The 13,568-nt window shown below is 36.1% G+C and overlaps 1 protein-coding gene across 5 annotated transcripts in view; it reads right to left on the reverse strand.

Moving 5' to 3' along the window:
* The window catches only part of HMCN1 (hemicentin 1), a 448,248-nt gene that overhangs the window by 118,964 nt on the left and 315,716 nt on the right, over nt 1-13,568 (reverse strand). For all 5 annotated transcript variants that reach the window (XM_054449377.2, XM_063647968.1, XM_063647964.1 and 2 more), the window contains 6 exons: nt 11,149-11,262; nt 10,513-10,599; nt 7,740-7,931; nt 3,675-3,848; nt 1,911-2,024; nt 943-1,088 (listed from right to left, as the gene is read on the reverse strand). In XM_054449377.2, coding sequence (XP_054305352.1) covers nt 943-1,088; nt 1,911-2,024; nt 3,675-3,848; nt 7,740-7,931; nt 10,513-10,599; nt 11,149-11,262 — 827 coding nt within the window. The remainder of the gene's footprint in view (nt 1-942; nt 1,089-1,910; nt 2,025-3,674; nt 3,849-7,739; nt 7,932-10,512; nt 10,600-11,148; nt 11,263-13,568) is intronic.

Genomic DNA, 13,568 nt, shown 5'->3' on the forward strand with positions numbered 1-13,568 from the left:
TTCCCTTTTGCAATGGCTTCCAGATGAAACTTGCTTATTTTATAAGAGATAACTTTATCTAGCTGCCAATATTGCAAAATCCATCTGAGATCTGAAAAAATAAAGCTATATCTTTCCTGCATCTTAAATCATGATTATGATCTGAACTTCTACAACTGGAATTTGACTATTTTGTTGATTATGTGTAAAACAGGACAAACAGCAGCTTAGCTGTTTCACATCTGTATTAAGTACGGTGTTAACAGCTGCTTAAAAATCTATTTTGGTCTAAGATCAACAGCACATATGTCTTTTAAAACATGCATGGAAGAATGTAAGTTGAATGAGAAATATGGATGTGTGGTCTGAAAGTCAGATCACAGACCTGAAGGATCTGTCTTTTATTTAAAGTTTCTCTGTTCCCAGTTAACTGTACTGGGCCCTTCATCATCTTTTTTAGCTTTTTTTCTTTATCTTGGAATATTTAAAAATATTACCTTTTGTAAAAGAGTTAAAGATACTTAAAGAATATCTGAGTAACTTTAGTAAATGTAGTACCCATGTTATACCTGTCATTCTTACCTGGGATAGCAACATTTATGTGTTGCTTCTTTACCAAGTTTACTTATTCTGTAAAACTGCAAAATAACAACAGCAAAAAAATGAAAAGAACTGTTTCCCTAACTTCTCCAGTGGGAGGGTGGCCAGATTTTCATAGACAACTGCTAATATATACAAAAATAATTATGCAAACTTTCCAGTGATGGAATAACGCTAAAATTGTTGAACGTCGTTCAGGTTGGTTGGGTTTTTTTTAAGTTTTAGATTCTAGGAGCATGGAATTTGCTAGTTTTAAGATCACATTGATTCTCTGAGTCACTTGTGTCTATTTTCTTATTTCTTTTCAATTGACCATTTTAGTCTTTAAGAAATCATCAGCAAATGAAAAAAGTTGTGACTTGCCTGTCCATCCTTGTACCAGCTGAGGGAGGCAGAAGGAATTGCATAAGCTTCACATTCCAAGGTCAGAGTGTTGTTTACTTTGATCTTCACTTCTTTAGGGGAAAGACCCGGCCCCCAAAGGTCCCCTTTATTGATTATGGGTGGAACTGCATAAAATAAATATTAAAGAGTTAGACATTGGTTATTTTCAATACATGGAATACCACAGAAATCACACTGAGGATTACTTATCAAGAAAACAAGGAAATAACAGAGGCTTTCTATGCTGACTAAGTTAACATCTTATGAAAGAGTGTTCAAATACAAGATGGAATGGGAAATCTCTTTCTCCCTTTATCATTATAATACTGCCAATAAAGCTAATGTCCTTTACACAACAGTTAGCTTCGTTTGTTCCAGGCCCATAGACATAATCTGAACATGATCCATAAGATGTATTTTATTCGTCATTAAGGGTACCAAGTCAAAGAACAAAAGATAATCAGAAAGATACTCTTCCTTTACAAACACAAAAGCAAAATTCTGAAATATGAGTCCTATTAATGGCAGTGTTAGCTTTGCCTTTTATTTATAGGTCAGTGTACATTGGAATAGCTCAAAGTAACTAATGACCTCATCTTGGGCTGTTGATTAGAACATATGCATCTAACGACAGTTTTGTACATGAAAGCACTACACCTCTACCCAGAGGGTAATTCAGAAGGAAAAACAGAGAAACTTAAGGAAATACCACTGACAAAGTCTTCAACAAGAGAGTAATGAGCAGATTTAGTGGGCTCTTCACATCTTTAAGCAATTGAGGCCATAGACACAATGCTTAATTCAATTTCCATCCTTAATAAAGTAAGCTGGACAAACTAGTCTTTAATGATGAGTATAAATGATTATGAACCCATAATGAAAAACAGGATTGAAAAAGTTAGAAAAATTGGGAAAGCTATGAAACATAGTATTCTTTCAGAACTTACTGTACACCTTCACTTCATAGTGCTTTATCATTTCTCCAGCCTCATTCGTGGCTACACAAGAGTATCTTCCAGCATTGTCCTCCTGTGCATTGAGGATCTGCAGAGTTCTGCCTCCTATAAAATCATGGGACATCAAAGAGTCTCTAAAATCACAGTGACAGTGGAGTACACACAGGCTATCAGGGGTTTACGTCTTCTTGTTAACATATTTCTTTTTACATATGACAATTCTGTGATGGACATATGATATAAGATAAACTACAATACTGATGGGGATTGCATGGTATCTGAGGACAGCTGCTGAGTCCCCAGTGGTGCTCTGTGGTGATGACTCTCATGATCATTCAGACCTGCCATGCCTTTGTATACCACTCCAGCTAAGATCCTTCATAAGGTCTTTCATCCTCTTCATAAATAGGTTTTGGCCTTAATCATCTTTTCCTCTTATCTACCTAGCCTACAGGAGAAATTTATTGTGCTGAAGCAAAGTTTTTATTTTGGTCCTATCCTTCTTAAATATCATCAATTGTTCTCAATTGACCAACATATACAGTAAAAACTCTTAATTCTTAATTCAGGCATTCAATACATGACTCCAGCTTTTCTTGCTGATCTTATTTCCTGCCCCTCTGCCAACATACATACACACAATATTTCCACTCAAGTTTCGGGTAGTGGGTGAGAATTCTATTGTGCAGGGCTAGGCCATTCTCACTTTGTACTTTTCCCACACAGTTTACCCTGATGGAACTGAAACCTCTCCTAACTCATTTCCAATTAACTAAATTCTAGAATGTTCGTTAAAGTCTGGTCCAAGTTCTGACCAAACAACAAAGCTTTTTCTGACCACTTCAGCCTACAGTGGCCATTTCTTCATTTGAAGTCTTTTTTTTTTTTTTTTTTTTTGAGACTGAGTCTTGCTCTGTTGCCCAGGCTGGAGTGCAGTGGTGCAATCTCGGCTTACTGCAACCTCTGCCTCCCAGGTTCAAGCGATTCTCCTGCCTCAGCCTCCCAAGTAGCTGAGACTACAGGCATGTGCCACCACGGCCGGCTAATTTTTTGTATTTTTTTAGTAGTGACAGGGTTTCACTGTGTTAGCCAGGATGGTCTCAATCTCCTGACCTCGTGATCCACCCGCCTCAGCCTCCCAAAGTGCTAGGATTACAGGCGTGAGCCACCGCACCCAGCTTCTTCATTTGAATTCTTATAAAACTCACTCCCTATTTATCATACCCCCTGACTATTCAGAATGCATGATTTTTCAGATTCATATTCTTAATCAACTCTTTGCACATATTACCTCTCCTCAACATAAGACTGTCAGTCTCTTAAAGCCAGAAAGAATCCTTTTTTTTTTATTTGCATTATCTATTTCCATGCAGTAAAGAGGAACAACCGCTCTCACTTTGAATTAAACTTTGAAGGAGAGTTAATATTTAATCAGGAGTGAATTTCTACCCTTTTTGGCATTCATATTATATTATATTTTAGCAGTTAATTACATTGTGGCATTTATTTATTTGCCTTTTAATTTAGGTATTCTTCTGATCTTTTAAAAAGTAATTTTCAATACTTTACAGCAGGGGTCCCAATCCCCGAGCCATAAACTGGGACCGGCCTGTGGCCTATTAGGAACCAGGCTGCACAGAACATAACACAACTAACGAAACATAGGTGTTTTTATAAAAAGTAACCAATGATTCTGCTTTTCTAGAGTAGTAGATGACGCAGATGCATCTTGGACATCTGAAGCAAATGAATTACCTGGAAGAATACGAATATTTCGGTTAGATTCTAAAGGAGTGCCATCCTTAAACCAGGTGATGGTAGCTGGAGGATATGAATAAGCTTCACAGACCAAAGATGTGGGGCTGTTAAGGATGACAGTGACATCTTCAGGGCTGCCATCACTACCTACACCAGCAATTGTAGGAGATACTGAAAAAGATGAAAATTTGATTGAAGAAATATATGTAGAAATTTGTATATTTGTGCATTTCTAAATTTCCATTATATATATTTGTATAATTTCATCCCCTAGCAGTTACAGAAAACAAATTCTTCTTCTTCTTCTTCTTCTTCTTATTATTATTCTACACAAAAGAGTGAGCCCTCAAAAAACTCATAGAGTAATGGAGGAGATAACATATAAAAAAGCAACCATAACACATAAAAAAAAAATGTAGTAAGGGCAATAATGGGAATGCTGGGGCAAGGTAAATAATGGAGGTTTTTTGGAAATGAGTTAGCATTCAGTCTAGTTTGAGGTATGTGGTGTGAAGAGTCTCATTAGAGAAGGCCTCTTAAAAGAAGAGGATTTAAAGTGAGCCTTAAAGGATCAGTGGTAGTTAGCAGGTGAAAGCAGAGACTAGTAAGAGGGAACATATTGGGAGCATGGTAGTATTAAATTGTAAGCAATGAGGGGCAAGCAGGGTATATCGAGAGGATGAACTCAAGTGGATCAATGTTGGAAGCAAGGACAGCTGAGACAGGTACATTTGTTTTTTTTTATTTATTTTATTTTATTATTATTATACTTTAAGTTTTAGGGTACATGTGCACAATGTGCAGGTTAGTTACATATGTATACATGTGCCATGCTGGTGTGCTGCACCTATTAACTCGTCATTTAGCGTTAGGTATATCTCCTAAAGCTATCCCTCCCCCCTCCCCCCACCCCACAACAGTCCCCAGAGTGTGATGTTCCCCTTCCTGTGTCCATGTGTTCTCATTGTTCAGTTCCCACCTATGAGTGAGAACATGTGGTGTTTGGTTTTTTGTCCTTGCAATAGTTTACTGAGAATGATGATTTCCAATTTCATCCATGTCCCTACAAAGGACATGAACTCATCATTTTTTATGGCTGCATAGTATTCCATGGTGTATATGTGCCACATTTTCTTAATCCAGTCTATCATTGTTGGACATTTGGGTTGGTTCCAAGTCTTTGCTATTGTGAATAGTGCCGCAATAAACATACGTGTGCATGTGTCTTTATAGCAGCATGATTTATAATCCTTTGGGTATATACCCAGTAATGGAATGGCTGGGCCAAATGGTATTTCTAGTTCTAGATCCCTGAGGAATCGCCACACTGTCTTCCACAAGGGTTGAACTAGTTTACAGTCCCACCAACAGTGTAAAAGTGTTCCTATTTCTCCACATCCTCTCCAGTACCTGTCGTTTCCTGACTTTTTAATGATTGCCATTCTAAGTGGTGTGAGATGGTATCTCATTGTGGTTTTGATTTGCATTTCTCTGATAGCCAGTGATGGTGAGCATTTTTTCATGTGTTTTTTGGCTGCATAAATGTCTTCTTTTGAGAAGTGTCTGTTCATGTCCTTTGCCCACTTTTTGATGGGGTTGTTTGTTTTTGTCTTGTAAATTTGTTTGAGTTCATTGTAGATTCTGGATATTAGCCCTTTGTCAGATGAGTAGGTTGCAAAAATTTTCTCCCATTTTGTAGGTTGCCTGTTCACTCTGATGGTAGTTTCTTTTGCTGTGCAGAAGCTCTTGAGTTTAATTAGATCCCATTTGTCAATTTTGGCTTTTGTTGCCATTGCTTTTGGTGTTTTAGACATGAAGTCCTTGCCCATGCCTATGTCCTGAATGGTAATGCCTAGGTTTTCTTCCAGGGTTTTTATGGTTTTAGGTCTAATGTTTAAGTCTTTAATCCATCTTGAATTGATTTTTGTATAAGGTGTAAGGAAGGGATCCAGTTTCAGCTTTCTACATATGGCTAGCCAGTTTTCCCAGCACCATTTATTCAATAGGGAATCCTTTCCCCATTGCTTGTTTTCCTCAGGTTTGTCAAAGATCAGGTGGTTGTAGATATGTGGCATTATTTCTGAGGGCTCTGTTCTGTTCCATTGATCTATATCTCTGTTTTGGTACCAGTACCATGCTGTTTTGGTTACTGTAGCCCTGTAGTATAGTTTGAAGTCAGGTAGCGTGATGCCTCCAGTGAAAAGGTACATTTGTTTTATAAAATATAACGAGGGACTGAACTAGAGCATTAAAGGAAGGTATAAAGTGGAAGGAGCAAGTAAAGAAAGACTTAGGGCATTACTGACAGGACTTGATTACGGAAACTGGGGGCTAAAGAAACTGAAGTCAAATATAACTTCCAGTTTGCTTGCTTGGGAATCTAAACTGCAGAGAAGCAACATAAAAATATAAAATGTAGAAAGATTTTCTTATTTAGGAAGGGAAAATAATTTGTTCAATTCTGAATATCTTGTATTTTAAGTGCTTATGGGAATTTCAGGTGGAAATGCCCAACAAGCAATTCTATATAGGAATTCAAACCTTGCAAGAAAGATCTGGGTTACAGGTATACATTTTTTAAAGTTTCTTGTGTATAGAAGACAATTAAACATCTGGGAATGAATTGTATTACTTGAAGAGAATATGTAGAGTAACACAAGCAGTGAAGTAAGGACAGAACACTAGGGAACCCAGTATTTAAGAGGTGGTTCAAGCTTCCATAAAGGGCAGAGAAAGGGAGCAAACAAAGATATGCAAGGATAACTGGGAAAGAACATTGTGAAGGAAAAAAGAGATCAAAATGTACAAAACATTAAAATTGGAACTGCAAGATATTTGCTGGACCTAGCAAAAGGGAAGTACTTGCCAGAGTAGTGTCAAACAGAGCCTGTTTTCAGTAGGACAGCAAGTATAGATATCTGGGCATGGTTAAAATATGAAGTGGTGGAGACAGTAGATGGTGAAGCTGCAAGTAAGGCAGATGGTGAAAAGATACAGGGTCGAGGGTGTAAGTGCAAGGAGTAACTGAACAAAAAGGATAACTTATTCTCTGAGAAAAGAAAGGGTAAAGGCACTGAATTTTTGGCTGGGTAGATTGGAAGTTGCAAACACATGCACTTAAATAGCCTCTACTTTATGAAGTTCGTGGAAAAGGGCTTTGATTCAGATCTAGATCCCTCAGTCTTCAATGAATGAATGAATAATGAATGAATGAACATATATATAATACCAGATACTGTATGTCAATTTATATACTTATACACTTACGACATAAGTTTCAATTTATACACTTATACATAATACAATATTGACACTTATACAGTATCTGGTATTTTGATTTAATTTTTCTTGCACATATATCTCCCCTACTCAATGAGACTATCAGCTCCTTGAGGGCTGTGTTCATATGAGAAGTTTCTATCTATGGTGGTATCTTTGTACTCCTTAAATGGCATAACCAATAACTATAAAAACAAACAACTATACAAATTTTCATACTCGCATATAGGTCACTTGATTTTAGTAGAATTATTTGATATTAGGAATCTAATACAATAAATTTAGGTGGTACAAATTTCAAAAAGTGAGCACAAGTTAAAAATCTATTTTAATGTCTTTCCTGAGACATAAGCAAGAACTGAATATACCAACACACAGTTATTTCATGACTCTTAGTCCACAAAGACTACAATATGGCCAATTTCCAATAATGGCGAAGTCTCACAAAAAAAAAGGATAGAATATCCCAGGTTGAGGCCCAATCACTGTTTACCTGCTTCTCTTTGACCAACATATCTTTATCCTTTACTACTAATTAGTCTATCTTATTCAGAGTTGTGTCCTAGCACAAAACACTGTGCCTAGAACATAGTAGGTATTCCACATGTGATAAATGAATTTATAAATTAATTCAGGAAAAATAGTAAATGTACACAAGCACTGGTTCTCCTCACATGATGAAATTCTCTACGATGGAAATATTGCTTGAACAGAGAAAGAAAAGAAAATTTAGCCTACAGTCACATCAGATTCTTTAAGATATGAAGAAAAGCCCACACCTACCAAATACATTAAGACTGAAGCTCCTGCTCTTGTCGCCAGCTGGACTGGAAGCCAAACATGTATATCTTCCAGTATGTGGCACCTGGACATTGGTAATTTGAAGAAAACGGCCACCAGACATAATGTGATGGGCTTCATCTTCTTGGAGGGGCTGCCCATCTTTGTGCCATGTAATTTCTGGCACTGGATTCCCTGTAAAAAGCCATTTCTGAGAGTCAGCTAATAATTACATGTAGACAATGGATAAACTTAGAAAGAGGAGGTTTTCACTCATTTGTCTTCCTACATATCCCACGTCTAAAACACTGCAGTAATCATTCATTTAAAAATAACTATGCAAGCTAATTTATTTTATAATAATAATGGTTATGTTGATTTTAAAAATATGCATAGATTATAAATTGTTTTCAAATGTAGGTTAGTGTTCATCTATAAGTGAAATGATTCTAAATGGACCTTCATGTTTAACTAAATAACTAAATTTATACTATTTTTTAGACTATTACAACTAAGTATTTTGATAGTAAAGTACAGTTTTAAAATAATGCAGCATTCATTTTTATTAAAACTATTATTCATGAACACCTTTGTATTCATATACTTTCTTTTTTTTTTTTGAGATGAAGTCTCACTCTGTCACCCAGGCTGGAGTGCAGTGGTGTGATCTTGGCTCACTGCAAGCTCTACCTCCTGGGTTCACTCTATTCTCCTGCCTCAGCTTCCCAAGCAGCTGGGACTACGGGTGCTTGCTACCACAGCTGGCTAATTTTTTTGTATTTTTAGTAGAGACGGGGTTTCACCGTGTTAGCCAGGATGGTCTCGATCTCCTGACCTTGTGATCCACCTGCCTCAGCCTCCCAAAGTGCTGGGATTACAGGCGTGAGCCACTGTGCCTGGCCTCATAGAAAATTTTTTTAAAAAATATTTTATATTTTTGACAAAAAGCTGTAAAAAAGCAAAACCTTTAATTAATTCAACAAGAAGATATTTTGAGTCTATACCAGGATTCTATCATAGATAGATGGCAGAATATTGAACAGATCAATAGAGATAAAAATATATTAATTATTCTTTAATATTTACAGCCTCTAGGAAGAGATCCTGTATTTTTATTTTCAAATGAGATCTATGTTAAATATTAACTTTTAAATTATTCAAATACTTTTAAAAAATTTTAAAACCATAAAAGCAAGTCATCTTAGGAAAGAGGGCTAGGATGATATACTAGCTTGAAGAGAGGATTTTATAAAATTTAGGCAATGCTTGTCTATGCAACTGTTGTTAATTACTATATTATTTCTAGAAAAAAATTAACAGGTTAATAGTATATATCACACTCTTTATATCTGCCTTTCTTAAAATAGAAACATTCCCCCCTCTGCTTATTTGAATTTATTGCTCACATAAGGCAGACAAACAATGAAATAAGAAACCATTGAATCTTCCTTCAAACTCTGACTTTCCATATAATGTTATGGGCTGCTTTCATTCTTACTTTAAAACTGCAAGGCCATCTACAATAAAAAGACAGCCTTGAAAATATCCTCTCAGAGATGTGTTTATTTTGATTATATGCAAGAAATCAATGTACTAGTAAAGATGGTGAAACTGGTTTTAGAATTTTTATTTTTCCTACTCTATATTCCCTTTGTAATATTCAAACATGCTAACAAAAGGTAACAATATTGTTCTTGGAAAATCCCCACTACGAAATAATGCCATTCTTTCACCAAAACTCCTACCTATTTCTTTGAAATGAAACTTAAGAAAGAAAGGAAAAGAAAAGGAAGGCACAAACACAGGGAAGGAAACAAAAATTTTAAAAGGCAGGGCAAGATAAACATACATGTAAGTAGAAGCAGAATAATTTTTCAAAAGAGAATGATTTATTAAATTGAAAGAAAAGACCCCTTCCTTCCTTCCTTCCTTCCTTCCTTTTCCTTCCTTCCTTCCTTCTCTCCCTCCCTCCCTTCCTTTCTCCCTCCCCCCTCCCTCTTTCTTCCTTCTTTTCTTTTTGGTATCTCCTTTTTGTCTCCACAGAATTTGAAAGGTTTCCTCCTACATTTCTACCAGCTATACTGGACTAGAATTCAATTTCAAATGCCAATTATAAGTAGCTGGACTTTTCCTCAACTGATTAATATATAGTGGGACTCAATATCTACCCAAAGGAAAATAAGTCATAACAAAAAGATACCTGCATTAGTATGTTTACCGGAGCACTATTCACAATAGCAAAGATATGGAATCAACCTAAGTGTCCATTAACAGAAATTAGATAATGAAAATGTGATACACACACACACACACACACACACACACACACACTCACACACACACCATGGAATACTACCTATCCATAAAGAGAATGAAATCATATCTTTTGCAGCCATGTGAATGGAACCGGAGGCCTTTATCTTAAGTGAAATAACTCAGAAACAGAAAGTCAAATACCGTATGTTCTAACTTATAAACGGGAGCTAAGTAATGTGTACAAATGGACATAGAGAGTGAAATAATAGACCTTGGGGACTAGGAAGGGTGGGAGGGTGGGAAAGGGGTTGAGAGATGAGAAATTACCTAATAAGTAAAATGTACACTACTTAGGTAGTTTACCATCACTGAGACTTCACCAGTACTCAATATATCCATGTAACAAAATTGCACTTGTATCCCCTAAATATATAAAAAATTTTTTTAAAGATATATAGTGGAGGCAATGACTATCAGCGAGTGGGGGGAGCACCAAAAGTCTGAGAGCTGAGCCCCATACCTGTCACTTCACAAGTCAGCGTAACACTCTGTTTCTCTTTTACCTTCACATCTTCCAATGTATTTTCACCCACAATATGAGGTGGTACTAAAAAAAAAAAAAAAAAACAAAGTAACAGCTCTTAACAGCAAAGCTACTATTTTATAGGTATTTATGTATGGTTTTATTAAGCTATAGCCTTCAAAACAAATCCCCCAATCTACATTCATTATTTGATTGCTAGAATGTCATAATATTATTTTGATCAAGTCTACTTTTAAAGTCATAAATCCAATTATAATGAATTTTATTGTAATGTAAATCATTAAGTCTGCATAAAAATGTCAACAAATCACCAAGAACATTTATTCGACTTTTATTTCTTCCACTATAACTCTAATATGCATTCACATTAAACAAGTCATTCAGCCTCTCAGAATATTGTTGAGCAATTGTGAATTAAAAAAGGCATTTTAATTCCTCCAAACAATTGCCTGATTGCCTCCAAACAATTCTAATATTGAATTCTTGCCAAGAGTCACAGTCCAGGGTCTAAATAACACAGGTATGAGATCAAGTGGTAAATAAATTTTAACTCTGCTTCCAGGATTTAAGGCAATTAAAGTTTTTTCTAGATATTGCAAACTATGTAAGTACCTAATACTGAAAGCCCAAAGATTTTTCTTTCTTCACCAGCTGCATTCCTTACAACACAAGTATATTGGCCAGCGTCTTCCACTGTGGTCTGCATCAGCCGTAGCATCCTGCCTCCTGCAGAAGCAAACCATCTTTTTAAGATGACTTAAAAAGAAAAATGAAACTTTATAGGCCATCCAAGTGATGCTTAATTTAGGTAAAAATTTAATCAGTATGCTTTAGAGGCCCTTAAAATGAATTTATGTCAAGCTTTTTTAAAAATCACATTTTAAACTTATATAAAACAAAATAGTTCAGAAAAATCTTCTAGTTCAATAGATAAAAAATAGATATAATGTTAGGTGACAGCAAGCAAGAAATGTTGTTTCACAGAGAAGGTGATGTTTTAATATGATCTTAAAAGGTAAGTATGTTTTAACACACGAGTTGAGAGATGCGGATATAGTTTGGCTCTGTGTCCTCACCCAAATCTCATCTCGAATTGTAATCCCCATAATTCCCAGGTGTCAAGGGAGGCACCTGGTGGGAGGTGACTGGATCATGGGAGCGGTTTCCCCCATGCTGTTCTCATGATAGTGAGTGAGTTGCCATAAGAGCTGATGGTTTCATAAGCGTTTGACAGGTCTTCCTTCACATACTCTCTTTTCTGCCGCCTTGTGAAGAAGGTGCCTGCTTCCCCTTCTGCCATGATTTTAAGTTTCCTGAGGCCTCCCCAGCCATGCAGAATGTAAGTCAATTAAACCTCTCTCCTTTATAAATTACCCAATCTCGAGTATTTCTTTACGGTAGTATGAAAACAGACTAATACAGATGCTTTTGTGAGTGGAGCATGAATGAAGAGATAGAGGTAGAAAGTAGGTGTGAGAAGTGGTACCAAAAGCAGAGAGGTGGAGAAAATGGTAAGAGATGAGGCTAGATGGAGTATGGCCAGATTGTGTGGGCCCATGAATGCTATGCTAAGGAATTTAGATTTTATTGCGCTCACTAAAGACTATGGAGTGTATAAACAAACAGGGCTCATGATCCGATTTGTGCTTAGAAAGACAACTGTGACCAGAGAGTTGGGAAAAGAGTCCTAGTTTTCCACTGAACATATACCATGGGAATGTCAGAAAGATAACCAGACCAGACACCCAGATTTGAGTGACATCAATATATTACCATTACTTTCAATGGCAAAAACCACAATTACTTTTGCACCAACCTAATATAAGGAAGATAGGAGAATGAAGACTACAGCTTTCGATTGAGCTTCATGGAATCCTACATTTATATAAAATGTTATGGGGTCACTTCATGCACTAGTGATACACTGCTTTTGTTTCTTTTTGTATTTTGAACATCTATGTAACATTTTGTTTGAAGAAATATTCATCCAAGAAATGTATGTAGACTGAAAGTAAAACTCGAATATACTGGGGGTGTAATTTGGAGTGAAACTCTATTTAAAGATAAAGGCAGAGGAGCCAACAAATGAGATGAAACAAAACCTGCAGAGAACTAAGAGACACTGAGAACAAAGTCCTCGGCACCATTTGAGGAGTAAGGTCCAACAAAAAAGTAGGTCATTTATTGGATTGTGTAATAATTTTCTAGCTGGTATATTTTTGCTTAGCACCCTGAATTTGAATTAAAAACAGTGTAATGGTTAACATGAAATTTTCATATAAATATTCACCTGGGTCTGGTTTCCCAGGAGTATTCTATCTGTTTTCTGTTTATGTAAACACAAGCTGACATTGAACTTTTTCTATAAGCAACCTTCCTACCCTCAACCCACTGAAAGGTGAACTTAGTAGTATCTTATTTAGACAAACAAAGCTAATTACCTGAATTTAGCCTTTTTTTCCCAATTGAACTTAAGTAAACAGAAATTTTGTTTACTTAAAAAGTAAAAATGCTTTAAAAACTTATGCCAATTAGGGAAGGATTCAAGCACTCACTGCCACTTCAGATTAGTGAGATCATAATATGATTCCAGTTGAGAGATATTAAAGCAATACAATTTTTATGAATCACTGCTAGCTCTACAAACGTCAACCTCATAAGTTTCATGATCCTCCTTTTCTCTTTTTTTCCATGGTCTTCTCACTTAATCCAGTGAAAACCAAAAATGGGTTCTGACAGTAAATTATACTTATATGGAGACATTTCTTGTACCTATTAAATTTTTATAGCAGTTATATGTTTCTGGCAGATAACTTCATAACAATGATAGGGTCTTCACCAAAGTACTGCCTTTAGAAAAGCTATACTTAAAATTCTCAGGAGGACTAATATTAATGAAATAGGCATGTACAGGAGACTGAAGACCAAGGAAGACATATGCCATTCATTTGATTCTCATTTATCTATTGCACAACACATGTTCAGATTGTAAAACTGAATAACTCCTTTGGCAGCACCACAAGGTAAAATAC

Source organism: Pongo pygmaeus, chromosome 1, assembly GCF_028885625.2.
Source record: "Pongo pygmaeus isolate AG05252 chromosome 1, NHGRI_mPonPyg2-v2.0_pri, whole genome shotgun sequence".
Classification (NCBI taxonomy): domain Eukaryota; kingdom Metazoa; phylum Chordata; class Mammalia; order Primates; family Hominidae; genus Pongo; species Pongo pygmaeus.